Below are 21,332 nucleotides of genomic sequence, written 5' to 3'. Positions count from 1 at the left end.
AGCTGGTTGTTGACAGCTTTCTCGATGACTTTGGACGGGAATGGAAGAAGCGAGATGGGGCGGTAGTTTTTGAGTTCGGTGGGGTCTGCTGTTGGTTTTTTCAGAAGGGCGGTGAGTTCAGCGTGTTTCCAGTCTTCTGGGAAGGTGGCGGAGTTGAAGGAGCAGTTGATGACGTCTCGGAGGTGCGGGGCTATGACGGAGTCTGCTTTGTTGAAGATGTGGTGAGGGCATGGGTCTGTGGGGGATCCAGAGTGGATGGAATTCATCAGGCGGATGGTGTCCTCAGTGGAGATTGGGTTCCAGGCGTTAAGGGTGTTAACGGGGGGAGGATGGTCAGCTGATGGTAAGGTGGGTTGGCTTCCGGGTTGGTTGTCAAAGCTGTTGTGGATGTCAGCAATCTTGTTGTGGAAAAAAGAGGCTAGGGAATCGCAGAGGGTTTGAGAGGGGGTGATGTCGTTGGAGTTGGCAGAGGGGTTGGAAAATTCCTTGACGATGTTGAAGAGTTCCTTGCTGTTGTGGGCGTTGTTGTCAAGTGGATCCTTGAATGCTGTTTTCTTGGCTTTTCGGATCAGTTGGTGGTGAGTGCGGGTGGCGCTTTTGAAGGCGTCCTTGGTGCTGGTGGTTGGGTCTTTTTTCCAGGCCTTTTCAAGGGAGCGGCACAGTTTCTTGGACTTCTTGAGGTCATCGTTGAACCATGAAGCCTTCTTGATGGCAAGTTTGTGTTGACGTTTTTTCAGTGGTGCTAAGGTGTCGGCGGTGTTGGATAGCCAAAGGGTGAGGTTGGAGGCGGCTTCGTTGGCGTTAGAAGAGAGGGCTGGGGAGGTTTGAAGGAGCGATGTGGAGATCTGCTCCGTGGTGATTTTGTTCCAGTTTCTTTGTAGAGTTGGTTGGAGGTGGATGATGGGTTTCGGCTTGTTGTAGGTGAAGTGGACACAGCTGTGGTCAGTCCAGAGGAGATCTGTGGTGTGGCTGAAGGAGACGTGGTTGCTGGAGGTGAAGATTGGGTCGAGTGTGTGACCTGCGATGTGGGTGGGGGAAGTGACCAGTTGTTTAAGTCCGAGGTTGGCTAGGTTGTCCAAGAGGGTGGCGCCAGGCCGGTCAAGTAGGCCTGAAAACTGGCTCGCCCTGGAGGAAATCAACTCGAAAATGCGAGTGGGCGAGTACATTTTTCGAGCCCTGTGACATGATAGGAGTGCAGCGACTGTAGCGTTCAGCGATTTCCCATGTTGAAGAATAGACAAATTGTGTTGTATTATATCTATAGCCACAATGTTGTCCAGTAAAAAAATCCTAGATGTTAGTGTGGTCATGCCATTGTTGACCACGGTCAAAGCCTTTTCTAGGTTAACCCTGTCAATCTTGTGCAATCTCTCAGCAGCCCCCTGTTGCGAGATTCTCCATACTTCCTTGTAAATAGCATATTTAGCCACTCTAGGCATAACTTTCCAACACTGTAAGATGTCACCACTCCTGAATGTTCTCGTTGTATGTAGCGTTGGTCAGGCCTATGGATACTAAACCCTTTGGTGGTACCCCTGAATCTTGACTGACATGTGTTTGTGTCTGTAGGCCAAACCAAGCAAAACCAAAGGGGATGGTGGACTGAGTTTTGAACATTGCAAGCACTCACCCCCAGTCAACTGATCTGGGTTTAATCCATCATCATTCTTTAGCTCACTCTGCCATCCCAGTTCAGACATGGCCCTATGCAAATCAGTCTGACCCTTTGCCTCATGTAAACAGTCCAGCCCGAACTGCCAAGCCATGTCTTCCCTGGACCTGAAACAAGCATCCTGGGACCGGTTTCTGGCTAATCAGCCGTCATCAGCCAGGTTAACTTGAATCCAGTGGCAAAGTGAGCATCGTACCCACGTCTGGGCATACCCTGCCAACTTAGGGTAAACAAAGCAAAACCAAAGGGGATGCTTTATAGGCCAAACCAACCATCCCCTCCAATTGGGGTCTGAAGAATTGTATCAACCATCCTATATAATGTTATCTAGCATATCCTCACTGTGTTGTGTATAGTTTCACCACCCCTCAAAGTGTGTGAGTAAGGGAATCTGTGTTCAAGTTCTTTATCTTGGCTAACTCAAGACAGGAAGTCTGTTGCACTGTGTTGTTTGTAAGATAATTTGCTGTGGTATGAGGCATTCTCTAAATAAGGCATCCGTTCCCTGAGCTTCCCAGTCTTTAGTACCCCAGACAGATTTTGTCTCTATGGTGTCCCTCCTAAAGTCAAAACCCTGTAAAGACAGCTGGGAAATAAAGGAAGCAGAGTATATCCGTTTCATGTTAGTAAGCATATTTTGTTTTGCAGGTGTAGGTGCACCCTTATAACTTGTCAGGCCTGAGGTGTTAAACCCAGAAAAATAAGCAAACTTCTGTGCAAACGTTTGTGAACTACCTTTTGGTGGTGTTGGACAATGTTCCCATGGATGGTAAGTGAAATCATTACGCGGGATACTTGCTTTGTGCAAGAAATGACGACCATAGGGGTTGGTAACAATACATGGTGTTAAAATCAGATGTATCATCACTGGAGAATGCAGCAGATTTTTTTTAAGTCAGGCAGCATAGTATTTACTGTTTCAAAGTCCCAATCATCAGAGAAAAGTACTGCAGGTGATGTCATTCAAAGACATTTTAAACAAATGTGGTATTTTCAAAAGTTCGGTTGGATCATATGCAACCCTATCCTACACTAATCCTTCAGGAATCGGCACAGCTGTAATGTTCATTAAGGACAGGTCTCTTTGTTCGCAATGATGGTATATGTGGTTTCAGAACCAAGTTAACATTTTGTACTGCTGAGCGTTCTGGGAGATCGTCCATTCAGGAGCAGGAAAAACACAGTTCCTATACCTATCCAAAGAACTAGGAAAAGTGGACAATTGCGATCCAGAGCTGTAGCCAGGGATAAACAAAGTAAATCTTTTTCAGCCAAAGGTAGAAATCGCGAAGTTGTTGTTTGTGGAAAACAGAAGCTGGCGGTGACTGGTTCACTTGGATCTAGAGAGAAAGTATCACAATCGACTAAGTAGCCAGACGCAGTAAGATCTATCTTTGGGAGCGCAGAAGGTTTTGTAAACCTGGCAGGTGACTCATTTCGAGACATTTCCACATAGATGTCGTATTAGACCAAATTGAGATCTGCTTCATATGTGTTTTTGTTCTTCAGTTTCAAGAAGCACGAGTGCCATTTCATTGTTGGTAACTTAATTACTTCATAGAAAAAAATCTTTAAACATTATTAGTCTTTCTGTCTGAACTTCCTGTACGGTAGTGGGAGGAGATCGGCGGCTACCCAGGATACCAGGGGGCCTGCTATTCAGTATCGGCCACATAGTGTGGTTTGATCAGATCATTTGCGACCAATCTATTTTCTTTCTTGCTGGCAAGAGGCAGAAGAAGTACTGTTCTTGTTCTTTCGACACCCAGGTACATGCGTTCTGTAAGATGGCCCAAATTCTTTTTTTGTCAACACTTTTTTCTCTGACTAGTTCCCTGATCTTCGGGACCCAGGCATGTCTTGCCCCAATAGCTGTCACTTCCCCAGTGGCGCTGCATTTTATTTGGACGTTGCTTTTCCTGAAATGGATCGATTTCCTGTAAAACTGCCAAACGATCATTGATGTCAAATGCTTTTTCATGGCCACTGTGCTGCCACAGTAGAGGTCGGGTTCCCACATTCTAGTCCCAAACAGGACCTCATATGGAGTACGGTCTCCTAGGGAACGTCTTGTTATTTAGTGCCCTCTTGACCCCTTATAGCCGATTGACCCAACCACCACCCGGACCTAATTCCCTTGCCTTAAGTCTTGTTTTTTCCTCTCCACATTCGAATTTTCCTCGGGGATGATACGGCGAGGAGTACCGCAAGCCCACCCCCAAACTTTCTATGGCTTCTTTGTAAGCCTGTGCGGAAAACTCAGGGCCACGGTCTGAATGTAATGTGCCAATTGTGTGTGTTCCTATGAAGACACTCAAATCCTTTAGAACATGTTCAGACATCAGCCGAGCGCTGGGGTCAAACCCACAGGAATCTAGAGCATGAATCCACCGCCACCAAGAGGTCTTATAAGCCCTGTCAAATTGTAAGGGGCAACAGTGGCCTAAATAGACTTGTGTGAGAGATCTGTCAGATATCACTAGTGGTGTCTGTGACGGACGTGGTACGGTGGAACCCTTCATCTGTTGACATATGTCGCACTTAAGGACAAATCCCTTAGTCTGCTGGGTAAGACCTGGCCACCAATAACGTTATCAGTAGTGAAACTTTTGCAGTAATACCTTCATGTGCTGTACCCGGACCGTTGTGTGCAGCTAGAATTAAACCGAATCTGCGATCCATGTTTGGTATTACTCTGTCCCCCATGTCTGGAATTTGACATAAGGAATATTTTGCGCCTTCAACTTGAGTGGAAAGCCTTTTGGCAAGGCTGATCTGTTAGTACGCGTAGCGTTGACAGCTACCTTTATCTGTCTGTCTATCCTTGTGCTAGAACAAGTGATTGCAGCATCGGCAGCAGTTCTCCCATTCGCCTTGAATTCATTAGCCAATGAAATTGCATGCCAACACGCTGATGACTCAATGTCTGCCATTTGTTCTCACAACAACTTGTTGTGCAACCTTTAGATTTTCTAAATCCATTCTATCCCCAATAGTGAAGATATTTGTTGTATGACTGGACACAGTAAAATCTATCACACACAATAAGTGTAGGGAATACCTGATCTGTATTTTTTAATGCCTGTATCAGGGCTTTTAGTTCTGGCAGCGGTGCTGTGCAATCTACTAGAGACTGCGTTTGTGTATTGCTAGGATGGAACCTACCATCCTGCAAACGTCTCTTTAGACAAGTGGCGCTGTATTGCTCTTTACTTCCTACTCCCGGCTGGGCAGATCCCTCAGTATAAATTATAGATTCATACTGATCTAGAGGCATTATTTTATTTCATTCCGGAAAGGTTATTCTTGTTCCTATTGCAAGAATGCTTGTTTTTAATGTAGAATCAAATTTGTAATCTACATCTGTTGCAGTGAGTGAATTAGCCATTGTATCCATCGTGGATGCAGTGTTTTTGCGTTTGGAACTCTTGCTTTTGTAAGAACCTCTAAGGTCGGTACTGGAGTCGCCACTATTATTCGTTTTCCCTGAGCTAATGCACATTCTCTCACTACAGCAGTCTGTACTGCTGTCAGTATTTTTTCAGTTGATGCAAAACTCATTTCAGCGTTGGTGTACAAATGTGACTTGTATGCAATCAGTACAGTTTCACCTTTGTTGAATGTTAGGTAAGTGTACCCTGATCTGCGACTACACAGATCACCGAATTCATGATGTTTACACACGGGTGAGTGTTTTGACTTTCTCATGTCCGCATGTAAGGACCGAAGAATTTGTTTGTTCCTGTGTCAAATGTTGAACTGAAAAATCAGGTCTAATTAAGTTGTAGAAAGGTTTCACTTTTTCTGCGTAATCCTAAATGTATGTTCAGCCAACATTCAGGAATCCTTAAATGGATTGTTAGTTTTTCCAGAGTTTTCAGAGGTTGAAGCAGCGCACATTTCCCCCCAAAATTGGCTGACAGGCTTTTTCCTTCACTTGAACTCATATCTTAAAAATAAAACGTTGGGCTGGCCCATTTTTTAAAGTTACATTTGTAGCTCTCATAGTCGAACCCCATAATTATCTTGTTCACCCTGTTCAAATGATCCAATAATTCATTGTCCATCTGATAAATATCTAGATAGGACAATGCCTCCTCATCAAAATTTTGAAGCAACTCTGATACTGTTGCTGAGAACAACCCGGGGCTATTCTTATACGCTTTGGGCAGTCTATAAAATTGATGAGAGCTTAGGGCCATAAATGCTGTCAAATATCTGCTCTCAGATGCTATATTTTGGCAAAAGAATCCATTTGAGATATCTAGTGTTGTTTTGTGTTTCTTCCGCACAGTGTTATTCATCAGTGCAGCACTATGTGCATTCTGTACTGCAAATGTCTTTGTGCATGTGTTCAAATGCCTGTAATCTAGAACTAGGCTGTATGAATTCTGGTTTCATCACTGGAAACCAAGGATTATTTATGGAAGGGGTCCAATTTTCAATAACCGCTTGATATTCAAGTTGATCTACGTTACCCTGACTTCTTTTTTCGCGTCATGTTTTATCGGATACGATCTCTGTGGAGTTGGATGTAAGTGGTTATGTGAGTGTGTGAGGGCTTGTATGAGTGAGTGGCTGTGTTGAGAGGCTGATTGGGCGAGTGAGTGGGTGTGGGAGTGACTTTGTAGGGAAATGGGAAAGTAGCTGTTTGGGGGTGAGTAGCTGTATGGGCAATTGTTTGGCTATGTATCTGGCTGTATGGGTGAGTACTTGTTTGTATGAGTGGCTGTATGGGTGAGCCAGTGTGTCAGTGGCTTTATGGAGGAGTGAGTGTATTAGTACTAGTATAGTTCTGTAAATGGGTATGGCAATGGGTGTGCGGGTGTGTGAGTGGGCGTATGAAAGGTTGTATAGGAGTGTGAGTGATTCTTCGGCAATGTCATCAGTAATGTCACTGACCATGTCATGAGCGATATAATATGTAGGATCATAAGCAGTGCATTGTGGGGGCATAAGTTATAGTTAGCTCAGGTAACTATAACTGCCAAATTTCACTGGTTTTGTACGAGTGAGATCTGAGACTAACTATAACGTCCTTGTAACCTTTGTTTTATTTCAGTGAATTTGGATGTTTAAAAAAATTATATTTCCTAACTAGAACGTCCCTCTAACCCCTGTTTTTTGAGTGAATTTCAGTTTTTTTTATACTAGTAATCGTGTTTGCAGTGTGATGGACAAAGGGGGCGGGACTCAGACCAGCTCCCAGGAAACCTGCTTTGTTGGACATACTGGAGGTAGCAGGAGGGCTTCTGGGTCCCTAAAACTCTCTGCATCCAAGAGGACTTCATCCCACAACCAGCAGTGTGCCAGGCGGCACATTTGAGGAGTGGTGGAGTAAGGGGACGCGGCCTCGAAAGACCTCTCAGCAGTTCTGCTGTGTGGGTCTAACAAGAGGTAACAGGAAGGTTTGTTGTCCCTCGAGGAACATCTACAGCCAAGGGGACCTCCTCCCCCAACCAGCAGTGCGCTGAGAGGCGTGTTTGCAGAGTGGTGAAGAAAGGGGCGAAGCCTCCAGCATCGTGCCAGTAGCTTTTTTCTTAAAAAAAAACATGATAAAGAATGGGGGTTTGGGGGTCACACCGCCCCCTTCCCTGGGCCGATTTTGGAGCCAGGTATTTTTAGCATGGGAAGGGGTGCCTTGTGCCCGCCCCCCCCCCTCCCTCTCGGGGACTGATTACGGCCCTGGGGAACCCATCCTCCGGCCTATTACAGCCCCGAGGACCCCATCCCCCAGAGCCCGGCTATCCCCAGGAAGTCGTATATCGGCTCGAAAAATAATAAAAAATAGACCTGCAGGTCTAGTAACTTGAAAAATCTACCCAACCTAACTGTAATACACTTGACGTCTGTCTCTGAAAACCGAGCAAATATATGGACAATGAAAGGCTGTTGGAAAGCGACTTTGGGGGGCCCCCTTGCCTCCGCTGCCTCCGGTTGTGGGCCTTGGGGACCTGTAAATCCCTGAACCGTGTGGCAGACCCTGTGAGAGTGCAGGGATTTACCCAAAAGCTCATTTCTTTATGGGAGTTTTTGCCCGGGCCTGTTTCCGAATGCAGCAAAAGCTTCTATAGGGAAATGGGAGTGTGCGACCGCACCATGTGTGGTCGCATCGTAATAATGAGGCCGGGACCGCCCACTGGAGGGCAGGTGGTCTATTCCGATTCCGCCATGATGTCGGTCAGAGGCAACTCTGACTGACCTCGTAATTAGGCCCTTTAAGGTTGACCATGATGTCGCTCAACACTATTGATGTCAATACATGGAGAGGCGTTTCACTATTTTGTGACAAGAACAGCTGACTCAGGTTGTTGCAAAAGAATACCATTGTAGTTGTCTTTCTGATAGCATTTCCACACTTCCTTTGACGCACTTGTCTGCCTCACTTGTGCTTTGCCTATTTTTGTTTAGCAGACAGGTCGGAGACCTGCAGTGTGAGGGGTCACTCTTTTTCTAAGTCCTCAACATTCCTGGTGTGGAATGCAAGAGGTAACTGATTTTAAAATGTTTGAGTTTTTTTGCCAACGTTTCAGATCTGTAATGCTGAACTAGATATTCTGTCAAACCCAGACTGTGTTCACATCTGCTCTTTCCTTCAAGATCCCATGTTCAATATGATACTTCGCTAATTCACAAGATGCATGGAGAGGGGGGTATTTAATGATCCACTCTCTAAAACCTTAATTGAGAAGTCATTTTTGGATTGTGGTTTGGGCGAGCGTGCACATTGTTGAGCCCCTACTGCAAGTGCACTGGCCAGTGATTGCACCATCCCTGAATGAGAGGATTCCTCCGCCTCTAAAAGGGTAGTAGACCGTGCTTATTCAGGATATGTATGATAGTGTACATACTCTCCATAGCCTCTTGCCAAAACAATCCTTCTGGTGTTGTAGAAAGGGTAGGGTGCGCATGCAAAAATATAATTGACAGGCTGCCAATTCTCAGGCTCTTCACTTCTTTCCTGTTGTCTGGAGCCAAAATTATCTGTTGATGTTAAATGTAATTTTATTTTTATTGTTACAAGCCAAGACATATTGTCTAATGACAGGCTAGATGAAAATAGACAGATGGTTTGTTTGGTGTTGATTTCCATTGGATGATGGCTGACTGGAGCCTTCTGTCGGTCTGTGTGGAGCCACACATACATTAATGTGTGTGCTGGAGAACATTGCTGCTCTTTTGAATGATCGTTCTGTACACTGGTGAGTTAATGAACAGCTACTGAGGTGTCAGATGCTTAGCCACCTTACGGCTTGAAGGCATAATATGAGTAACTCATTCTAAGTACTGTCATATGTGGAGTGTAGGTGTGGTGTGAAGTGGATGGGTAACTTAAAAGTAATGCTTAATAGAAGTGGCAAGCACTTAGGATTGAAGAAGTTTTTGTCCCACAAATACTGGCAATATTTTTTAAAGACCCGTGGCTGCCAGTAATTGACTACATGGTCCTGGCATGCAAAACATTGATACTAGACTGCATCCCACACCTGTTGTTAGGTTCAGAGAATTATAAATGAGATTCATAGCAATTGCTTAGTGTGAACCAGTACTATGGTAGCCTACAAAGATTTGTAATACCTGCAAAGTTCATATCCATACCAGAAGTTTTGAAAGCTTGTGCCTCCGACTTCGATTTCTCCTGTAGTGTCATGCCAGTTTACAGCTTGCTCCTTATTTTATGTTGTAAAACAGCCATTTATTGGCCCCAACTTGAGCTGCAACTAGCAACTGGTCATATTGGTGTCACTTTATACAATAAGACACCAAGGATCATAATGTAGCTTCCTGTGACATCTAGGGTTCTGAGGCGTCTAGGATCCTGTGGTATGAGTTGTTCCTGTTAACGGGGATCAGGAGTTGTACCAGTCACAGCTTCTATTTGATAGGGCTGTATCCCTTTGCAGAGCTAATCTGCTCTCAAACAATTTCCTTTAAGAAAAGATACACACGACCAAGTAACATGCTACTGATTGTTTTATCTTGCCTCCCAGACTTAAATATGCTAGGGAAATTACTTAAGGAATTTAACCAAATAACGCTCAGTTGAGCTACAACAAAATGTAACGCAATACTACCCTAAGGTTTTCAAGACATTTAAATAATGTACAAGATCAGACCATTTGCAAATGATTATTGCAATGCAGGCAGAAAGAAAGGCTTTGGCGAAAAGACTATGCCGAAGAGGCCAAAATCAAATATAAGGAAACGGTAGCCAAATACAAACAAATGATTGATGAAGCCAAGAAATCATTTTTTAGTCATAAAATAGAAACTGCAAAAAACTCACAAAATGTTGTATGAGACCGCAAAACAACTAGCTGGTCACTCCCCCAACCTGACCCCACCCCCATCTCAACTTCTCTGTGACACATTGGCTAATTTCTTCTTCAGTAAAGTTAATGATATATATTCTGCATTTGCTACCAAAATTAAAAATTCTTCCGAGTTCACACTCAATACACTCACTGGTCCCACGCTCACTCAATTTGCTGAAATTTCGGAAGCTCAAGCTATGGACATAATTACTACCATCAGATCAGGCTCAGCACTTGATCCTTGTCCTTTTAAAGTCCTATTGCCAGTCCTAGAGGAGATTACTCCGGCCATATCCTCCATATGCAATGCCATGTTCAAAACAGGTATCTACCCTGAAAGTTTAAAAAAACCCATTATAAAACCTCTTTTAAAGAAACCACATCTGGATAAGGACGAACCTAAAAGCTACCGACCTATAGCCAACTTACCAGTCCTGGCCAAAATAGCCGAAAAAGCTATGAATAAACAACTTTCTGCTTTTTTGGAACAACATCAGCTACTTGATGAAACTCAGTTTGGGTTCCGCCAGTGTCATGGAACAGAGACAGCTCTGATTAAAGCAGCTGACGACATCAGACTCATCCGTGACACTGGGGGTACAGCGGTCCTGATACTACTTGATCTATCTGCAGCCTTCGACACGGTCGATCATACCACCCTGATCGTGTCGAGGGCCTGGGGGTACAAGGGACTGCCAGCAAACTTCTGGCCTCCTTTTTTGGCTGACAGAACTCAAGTAGTTACAACGGGACCATTTCATTCGTCCACCATGTCACTGCCATGTGGAGTACCTCAGGGCTCATCCCTAAGCCCGACACTTTTTAACATCTACGTGTCGGGCTTAGCCAATGTCATTCGGGCTTATGGGATGAGCCTTACGTCCTACGCAGATGACACCCAGCTGGTTCTAGCCATCAAGAACAATGGCTATAAAGTGGCAGATGACCTCAAAACTGGCATGATAGCAATAGGGAGTTGGATGGCTTCCAATTGCTTAAAGTTGAACTCCGATAAAACGGAGGTGGTCATCTTTGGACCATTAACACCTGAGTGGTCAGCCAATTGGTGGCCTTCTTCCTTAGGCTCTCCCCCCGAGCCTGTTAGCAAAGTGAGGAATCTGGGAGTCATCTTTGATGACCGCCTTACGTTCCACCCACATGCCAACCAGATTACCTCTTCAGCCTTTTACAAACTGAAGCTTATCAAAAAAATCCTCCCTTTTCTACCTGAAAAAGCTGGTAAAACTCTTGTCACCTCTCTTGTGCTGTCCACTTTGGATTATTGCAATGCCCTGTTCCTCAATGCACAGGAAGGAGTCTTGAATAAATTGCAAATAATACAAAACTCTGCTGCGAGGCTTTTGGGAAATATCCCTAAACACCACTCTGCCTCTAAAACCATCAAAGAGTTGCACTGGTTATCCATTAAAAACAGGATAAAATTCAAGACCCTGTGCATTGTGTATAAAGCGTTGCATAACCAAGGACCAGCACATCTCATCCGCAATCTGACCCCTTATCATCCACTCAGAACACTACGTTCATCTTGTTCAGGAGATCTTGTGATACCCCGTACATAAACGGTCTCATGGGGCGATAGAAGATTTCTTGTATCCGCCCCTAAGTTGTGGAACACTCTGCCACCAATGATTAAAGCCAGTCCATCTTTATGGTCGTTTCGTAAACAACTTAAGACCTGGCTCTTTAATCAATAAATCATCCATAGTTTCCTCAGGGTAAATATTCAGATACTCAGCGCCGAGACGCCCACGGGCCATTGCATGCGCTTTACAAGTATTAAAAATAAATAAATAAATAAATTAGGAATATAGATCCTTTTTTGGCTAGTTGAGCAGGTAAAAATGTAATTTCTTATCTCAATACTGATTTACAGTGGTGAATGTTTTTTTAATTCTGAAACGCCTGCAGAAGCATTTGCTGCAGATTATGGGTAAAGTGAAAAATATTTTAGTTGGGTAAACGAGTACTACCTAAGCTCGGGACATGGTGAAGTAATTGATTTCTGCATATTTGAGAATGTGCTTTCAATGTATTCTTTGTTAAATTCACTGGACAGCAACAGACTGGATTAGTGTCACAGCCTTGTTTCACTACCAAGTATTTAAATCTAGTCTGCATCCCTTTAGCGTTAGATTTGTGCCAGTTGAAGAGATTTGCTGCTACGATGTCTAGTAGGAACAAAGAGTGTGTTATAGTAAAATGTAATCTAAATATATTTGTTTCCCAATAACAGAGGACCTTAAAGAAATGTGATTTATGGTGTGACTTTAGTTGATGATGCATGAACATCGTACATCCTGTGTTTTGGTCTTTTCTGTTTATCTGTCTCTGTGCTCTAACTCTTTTTGTTTGATTTCATTCGTAGATTTTGGATCATTCTTCGATTTGGAAAATGATCTCCCGGATGAGCTTATACGCAATGGCCCAGAGTTGGGTCTTTTGAACAGCAGTGGGAACCCTGGCCAGGATGCGGTCACTAAACATGAACAACTTACGAAGCTTTTGCAGGGCACTAGCTCAAATCTGAATACTGGCCTCAGAAATGTGAACTCCAATAGTCCTGTCCAGCAGAGCATGGCTGGACCCATCCAAGGGCCGCAGAACAGTACTAACATTGGCAGCTTGGGTGCAATGAGCAAGATCCCCTTAAACCAGGCACTTTCAGCTGCGACATCAGGCCTTTCAAAGCAGGCTACAAGTAGTGCTGTGAGTACCACACAGGCACCACTAGTGCAAAAACAGGTTGGCATGGTGTCGAGCATCCCTACAACATCCCAGACTGGCACTGGGCTCTGTATGAATCCTAGCTTTAATGCTGGCCACCAAGGTCTTCTTAACAGCAACTCGGGGCATGCTTTAATGAATCAATCACAGCCTGGGCAAGTTATAAATGGATCACTGGGGGCAGTTGGGCGAGGTAGAGGAGCGACGCTGCAGTATTCTGGCTCTGCTATGCAGGGTAACGCCACTAGTGTACTGGCAGAAACTCTAACCCAGGGATCTACACAGATGACGAGCCACACAGGCTTGAATGCAGCCCAGACAGGAGTAATGAACAAGGTAAGAATTCGTTTTTTTTGTTCTTATTTGAGTCACACATTTATGTATTTTGGCTTTTCTTTTCGCTCTTCATTGCTAGAGCATGGTTTGTGCTGCTTCCTTTCATCCATGCTATTTCTGTACTCTTCCTCTATGGAGAGATGCATGGATTATATGGTATCTCTTGTCTGATGTCTGTTTTCTTTAGTCTGGTGGACTAGTTCATGTCTTCTGACAAATAATTCATGAAGCTGCTATTTATCAAAGAAAAACTTTTAAGGTGTACTTCTCCTTTATATAGATTTTGATTTCAGTTTAACTTTTTTGTCTAAACAAATTTGGTTTGAGCAGGTTATTCTTATTCATTTTGTAATTTGAGACCAACAGCGTTGTTGCTAATCCGACTGTGAGTTCACAAGTTCATGAATGAGAATATCATAAAGACTATAAGGAACCGTAATTCGTAAAGTGTGAGGAATGGAGGCTCTTTATTCCTCTCCCGATTTTAAGTTAGTGCGATATACAATTTTTCTTTGTCACAAATCTGCCTCGCATATGTTGGTTTCTATCCCGGTGAAGGAATAGGTGTTCACAAGTAGCATCTATTCACTACACATATGCTCTAAACCTTAGATTGCTGTTTGAATTTTTTTTTTTTAAGTCTATGTTCCCATTTAGACCACTACTGATCTGTGGACGTTGGAGAAAATGCATGTGCTGCTCAGGCAGTAGTTAAAGTGGTTATTTTATTTGGTTTGCAATGGTCTCTCATTGTGCAGTCACTACACACATGTATACATTTGGGCTTAAGATTCAGAGTCTTGATTACCACAGTGCAACATGGGTTGACGTAATGAAATCATGAGGAAAGATTCTAAAAGTGTACGCATTTAAGTAGTTTGTGAGTTTTCATTTTGCCACTTAATGCAGTCAGAGAACTTTGTAATGAGCTCTGGTAGGGTAGAGATACTAGAATCAGCTATGTCATTGGGACATCATTAAAGTCATTACTGATCACAACACATTGTGCTGACTCGAGTTGATCGATGGAAACGTAATTTTTTTTGTGATAGTACTCCAGGCCTCTGTTTTCTGCGTTTGAGTCTGTAATAAATAGATCATTGGATTTACTTCAGTTAATTGAAGTTTTTATTGAAATTTTCCTCTGAAAGTGGGCTCTTTTTTCGCTGAATTAAATTAGGATGGTGAAGCTGGTGCAGCCCAGTTTGTGGATGCCGGGAAAAACATTAGGACTTGACTCAAGTAAACATTTGTCTATCCAACAAGTTAATGTAGTGAGGACATTTCTAAAAAGCGAAAAGAAAAAACATGAAATCCGTATGAATATAGATTGTTTTTTTTAATTTTGTTTTATTGGGGTGTCAGAACACAAAAAGAAAACAAGCATAATTCATAAATGACAAAAAAACAAAAGCTGTGGCTGATACCTCAAATGTTTTTTCACAATATTTTCTCCCCTCCCGTCCAGGTGGATCCATCTTCAAGCAGAGCCAAAATCTAAGAACCCAAGAGAAAGGAATTACAAAAAGAAAGAAAAATATATATATATGTACATAGAAATATTTCATACCAAGCTATTAAGCCAATTAGTCAGATGCAGCCCCAGAGCTGCTCTCCTCTCTCTCTAGCCCGTCTTCCCTTCCTCCTCACCACCGCAATCTCTCAGTTATATATAGATAGGATTTTATTAAACCAAACATGTTCTGTCGGTGGAACTGCATCAAGCCATGCTGTGGCCAAGCATAAACGATAAACAGCCATAGCGATAAACACCAATTTCTCTATGATTTTCATCCATCGCTTGATTAGAAATTCCCAACATTTTTGCCTGCGGGGTAAGTGTCAAAATGTGGCCTAGTATAGCCCCCAAGCCTGTGTTTAGTTTTGGGTAATATTTGGGAAAGTCCCGGACAGGTAGCGACAGGTGTGCTATCGACGGCCACCACCCCACAACGAGGGCAGTGTATCCCGGTAGTACCCCCCCATTTATGTATACGGGCTGGAGTCACGTACAGATTACACCATGTCTTGAAACACTGTACTTGCAAATTTGCAGATATACATGAAGTTTGACTGAAGAGCAGAGAATCTTCACAATCCCCCTGCCCAGCCTGTAGCACTGTTTGCCATCTATCGAAATGCTTAGTAAGATCAGCCCCCATTTTTTCCGTGATGGCTTTGTAGATGGCAGCGGTTTGCGGTGAATTACGTTTAAACAAATTAAAAAGCGGGATTCGATTCCGGTTCTGGCATTTTTTCTCAAAAAAAATCCCGAATTTGTAGGAATTAAAAAAAATCCTTATCCCCTATGTCAAATCTATCTTTAAGAGCATCAAAAGAAAGTAGATTATCGCCAGAAAGAAGATCCCCGATACAATAAAACCCCTCTTTCCCCCCCATCTACTAAAATAAGCATCATTAAAAATTTCCGAGCATATGGCATTATCAGCAAGAGGGGGAATACCTATGCAGCCGGCCAATTCCAAACTTTATCCTAACTGCAGTCCAGACTTTATAGATTACTATCAGAACCTTAAACGTAACCCTCTTACAATAAGCCAAGTCAATTTGTTGTAATAAAAGACCCCTGACTTCTTCCCCGCAGATAAGTTGTAAAATAGAAATGTCAGAATTGTCCGGATTGTATACATTTATCAGCTCGCCTGAATACTTCAAGGTAGTGGCCCAGTAATACGTCTGGAAATCAGGGACAGACCAGCCCCCCGATCTCTGGGTAGTGTCATAAACCTTAATGCCCGTCTTGGGCGCTGCCCCGCCCATAGAAACCATGAGACAGCCTGATCAAATTTCCGAAACCATAGCTTATTAAATTCAAGGGGGATTGCTCTAAAATAATAAAGTATCTAGGACAAAAAAATCATTTTAATAACATTGCCTCAACCCATAAGCGTCAGATAAAGATTGCTCATCCTCTTGGTATCAGATTTCATTTTGACTAATAAGGGCGCAAGATTTAAATCTACTATAGCAATTGGGGTAGCACTTACCTCGACCCCTAAATACCTTGCATTTGCTACAATCCGTTGATCAACGAGGTCCACTTTTTCATTAATGACTTTGGGTTTTACTTTCGTTCATATGATTGCCGGAGACTTTACCAAATCGAGATGTTAACACACCTAACTCCTTCAGAGTCTGCTGTGGAGCTGACATGACTATCGCTAAATCGTCTGAATAGCCTAGAATTTTTACCTCTCCTCCACGGGCAGAAACTGGTAAAATTACCTGGCTCTCTTGTATTAGTCTAATTAGCGGGTCAATATAGATTGCAAATAACAAGGGAGAGCAGGGGCACCCTTGTCTAGTGCCCCGCCCTATATTGATCTCCCCCGAGTGTGCTCTCATCAGTGGTAGCTTGGCAATTGGATCTTGATACATACTTTTAACGGCCAAAATAAAGCCTTCCCCAATTCCATAATGCTTCATAACCGCCCATAAAAAGGGCCAGGAGACCCTATCAAAAGCCTTATCGGCGTCCAATAAAATTAAATCCATAGGGTCTCCTGTCACCTTGGTGTAATCAAATAGAGTTATTACTCTGTGAATATGATCTATGGTTTTCCGACCCGGAACAAAACCGCGTTGACTCTGGGACACCATTTTTTTTATTACAGACGCCAATCTATTCTCCAAGATTTTTGAGTAAATTTTAGCGTCGTTGTTGATCAAAGTGATTGGCCGAAAGGCCCCTAAGTCTGTGGCCGCCTTCCCTTTTTTTAAGAATATAACAATTTTAGCGAACCTCCACGAGTCCGGCGGAGGCTCCCCCTCCCCCTGAATCAAGCTAAATAGCTCCAACATAATTGGGGCAAGCTGACCATGATTTTTTTTTTTTTTTACTCTCCTGGAAGAAAATCAGGTGTGAGGTTGCGGGCTCCGTAGTTGGGGTCTGTGGTGTTGGTGGGAGGGTTTAGGCGCAAGGAGTGGGTGAGTTGGTCGGTGGTGATCTTGCACAGCTCAACTCAGTGCCCCCCAGTAAAGAATCTTGTAGAGCAGCTATCTTTGGGAAGTCAGGAGGTACTACTCCGGTTGTTAAATCTGCTGCTAACTTAACTCTGAATTGTACAGGGGCACCTTTAGATCAGGGCGTTGAAAACATCATTAATGGCCATTCTTGTATCCAGCTTAACCCGGAGGAATTGTGTTCCCTATTAAGAGCGCAAATAGCATCAATAATAGACCCCATATTCAAAAGATTGGACTCTGTTGAGGAAAGGCTAAAAAAGATTGAACAATGTCTTACCTGCAGTAACCAAAGGAATCTGGCTCAACCTACTGTACATGGGAACGGGTGTGGTGTCAAGTAATATATCAAGGTCTGACAACGGTGTGCATCAGGTTAATCCGGCCAATGTCCGCATAAGCCCTGCACCAATATTATCCGTGACAAGTACAGCCTGCAATCCTACCCTAAGTTTAAATAATGGTTTTGCTAATATGTCAATGCAGCAGCGAGGGGTAGAAGATAGTAGGAGGCAGGTCGGACAGGGTATTGATGGTGACACAAATCCACATTCCAGTCTTCACCTTCTGCCCGAGGCCACACCATACACAGTGGTTCTAGCAAATGTGCCCGCTCTCCCCTTAGGCACTCGGGAGCCCTGGTCGATGCTTAAAAACAAGGCTCTACATTTCCTGGGCAAAAAGGCAGGTATTAGAGATCAGTTGTTTAAGGAATTCAAAATGGTGCGAAGAATTAACTGGATAGGTCAATCATGTAAATCCATGGTAGGTGATTGTGTGGTACTTAGCTTTAGATCACCAGTACTGGTACACAACATTTTGGAAATAGGTGGTTATCATTCCCTTGCAGTAGATGACATTAAAATTCTCTCCTTGGGTTATTTTTACAATCCATAGAAGATGCCTAGATGCACGGAACAGCGGGATCCAAAAAGGGCATACAGTCTGTTTGACAACCCACTCCAAATCAGCAATCGCTTTGACCTACTTTCATCCCTCGAAGATAATGACGGACTATGATGGAGTATCAACCCACTATGCACTGATCTTGAAGGTTTTAGTGTTACAGGGGAGGTGGGCGGGATCCTGGGAGTCCCGTTGGCTAGTCAGGCTGCACCCCTATGCTATACACAGGTTGATGGCATAAGGCAGATAGGCATAGGATGTGAACCGCCATTAAAAATTAGTAACCTTGAGCTTGGTGTAAATTCTACAACCCCAGCAAGGTTAGGAGTATGTGCCCACTCCTCTTCCAGCACTCAGAGTGAAGGCCTGCCAATAATAGACAAAACCAACCAAGCGGAGAAATTTATTAGTATAGAGGTAGCTGGTTTTAGCCTCCCAATACCATGCATGATCCTATCCTCCTGGAATATTACGGAATTTCATAAAAAATTAAGTCCACAGAATGGTCATCATTTATTTAGCAAACTATAGTTTGGTTTTTCCTGTAGACGTGGTCTATAGATAGTCTACTATGCAGGATACCTACATTTTTCAAAAGCTGCAATAAGCGGTTTGAGGGGTAGACCAGATGGTGGGCTGACCTGCTGTTTGAGACAATTTGAGGGGATAAGGGTAGGTGAGTTATCCATAGACAGCCCTGACATCATGGCCATACGGGTTAGATCACCAAAAGGCCTTGACATAACGTTATTTAATGTCTATTCTCGGGGACAGCTGGGTGGCAAGGGTTCAAGTGTTACAGTCCTCGAAAGTCATCTGGAAAATGTTGTAGTCACTAGCAACTTCATTATTGCGGGTGACTTTAACTGCTGTTTTGAACCCCTGGACTCAGAAGACAGTAGGCTCAGCAAAGATAAGGATGTGCTATGGGGCATTCCCCAATTAGATTTACAAGCCATAAGAAAATGGACCGAGGCCGCCTTACAAATGAAGGGCCTCTGCCTGGAAAGGGGATTGAGGGCAGTTAATGGGAGAGTACAGTCCGACAGGTTGGGTGCAAATACCTTTGATAATGATAGAAATAGTAGCCGTATAGACTACATTCTTATTAATGTTGAATTTTGGCCTCCTGTACTAGACATGGAGGTCTGGAGGAGGCCGGTAAGTGACCACAATCCACTGGTTTTACAAATCAATAATAGAAGCTTTTGCTGTGCAAAACAGAGGGAAGGTGATTTTGTTACTGAAGCGGTCACTGTCACCAATGATCTGAGAAGAGTTTGGTGGGCAAGGATTGCCAATAACGATGGTGATCTTGTGCAGATGAGAGACATGGTCTCGGGTTCATTGTCCAAATTCTCTAACTGTGAGTCTCAGGGGGTGCTAAATGTCATCCTACCGGGTGTTCAGAAGAACTTTTTAAGAACTTAAAAAAGTTCTTCATTAAAAAAAAGCTCTTGTAGAAAGGTTAGACCCTTGAAGCCAAGCGCTTGGAATAACAATGCATGTAGGAAGGCCTACAAAGTCCTTATGAAGGCTATTAGATCAAGGGTACAGTGTAACATTAAACAGACTAGAGCAAACTATAAAGCAGCACAGAAACAGGCAAAGAGAGAGTGGGACGAAGAAAGATGGCAGAACCTGTTATTGGCATGTAATGGGAGGAATATGACACAATTCTGGCACTTTGTTAAATGGGGCAATATTACGCAGTCGCAGACACCGAGTAACCACGTTGTCCCAGAAAAGTGGGTGACATATTTTGAGGCATAGTTCAAGTCTTCACATAGCAGCGAGGAGCCCCCTTAGCTCTTTTTAACTAATGAACCTCTGAATTACACGAGCACTGTGGTTGAATCTGTGTTAAAAATAGCCCCTAGTGGTAGGGCCCCGGGGCCTGACTGTATTCCCGCAGATTTATTCATACAAGGCAAAGACTTATGGGTTCCATATTTAAAGTTTCTAGCAAATGCTATAACAAATGATGCCCGCTTCCAGAAACCTGGTCTGGCGCAGAAATATTGCCGATCTACAAGAGGGGGGACAGTTATGAACCAGCGAATTATAGACCTATTAGTCTTATAGATGCAATTCAGAAGATGGTAGCCAGACTAGTGCCAGGGAGAATACAGGGTTGGATGACCGAAACAGACATCTTAACACCACTTCAGGCAGGGTTTTGGTCGCACACAAGTACCCTCGATCAGGCCTTTAGGTTTATACTAATCTATTGGAAGGAGGTGGTCATAGGTGAGGGTACGCTCTATGCGGCCTTTGTGGACTTAAAATCCGCATTTGATCTTGTTCCTCGTGTGAAACTGTGGAAGTCATTACTAAAAATGGGGTTGCTCCCAGGATTGGGGGCTATATTGGTCAAACTCCACTAATCGACCTATGCGCAGGTTCGTTGGGGCAAACCGGGGGAGACCACAGAGAGGTTTATGGTGTTCAAAGGGGTTCGGCAAGGGTGTGTGCTGGCACCCATCTTGTTTTCTTTATTTATAAATGGGGTAGTCCAGTACTTTTCAAACCACCCAACCGATGCACCAATGTTAGCTGATATGAAAGTACCATTGCTCATGTTCGCGGATGACACCTTGCTTATATCCAAGACAAGACGAGGGCTGCAGGCGGCACTGTCTCGTTTTGAGGTGTTTTGCCGTGATCATGAGCTAGTGGTTAATGTAGGGAAGACAAAGTTTATGGTGTTTCATAAATCCAAGACATTAATGCCAGTGTATATATCGATGACGCTTTATTGGAGCAGACTGACGTGTTTACCTACTTGGGTGTTATATTTAGTAGTAAATTAAGCTGGAAGCCCCAAGTTGAGATGATGGCATTAAAACATGCGCAATTAGTCGGTGCCCTGAACAAGGAACACAGGCTTTCCCAAACCAAGCCTATCGCCCCCATATTAAAAATCGACACAACCAAAATTAGCCCAGCAATACTACATGGTGCCGAATTATGGGGCTTTGGTAATTAATCTCCACTTACTATAGCCAAAAAAAGTTTGTGAGATCGATAGTTGGTGTTCCGCAATCTTCTCCACTATTACCCCTTTTCCTTGACTTGGGTTGTCACACCATTGAAGATGTAGCGCGCATTAGACCTTTGGCATTCTGGAGGCGTCTCTGGATCACACCGGAACTCTCCCTGTATGCCAAGGCCTTACTGGAAGTGAGGCGTTTGAGCCGATCATACAAGATCCCATGACTAAATATCATCAGGTCCTTACTGTCTGATGAGTAACCTATGGGACCATCCTGAGGTCATGGAATTTCCATCTAAAAAGACCTTTAGAGCAGCATACTGGGAAATGGTCAAAATCAAGAGATACTCTTCCCACATAAGGCAGTCACTGTCGAGGA

General features: G+C 43.6%; 1 protein-coding gene across 1 annotated transcript in view; it reads left to right on the top strand.

Moving 5' to 3' along the window:
• The window catches only part of CREBBP (CREB binding lysine acetyltransferase), a 1,189,106-nt gene that overhangs the window by 198,937 nt on the left and 968,837 nt on the right, over window positions 1-21,332 (top strand). Inside the window, exon 2 of the mRNA XM_086939791.1 lies at window positions 12,374-13,068. Within this exon, the coding sequence (XP_086795917.1) occupies window positions 12,374-13,068 (695 nt within the window). The remainder of the gene's footprint in view (window positions 1-12,373; window positions 13,069-21,332) is intronic.

The sequence above is a fragment of the Lissotriton vulgaris genome, chromosome 10, assembly GCF_964263255.1.
Source record: "Lissotriton vulgaris chromosome 10, aLisVul1.2, whole genome shotgun sequence".
NCBI lineage: Eukaryota > Metazoa > Chordata > Amphibia > Caudata > Salamandridae > Lissotriton > Lissotriton vulgaris.
This window is presented reverse-complemented; position numbering and strand designations above follow the sequence as displayed.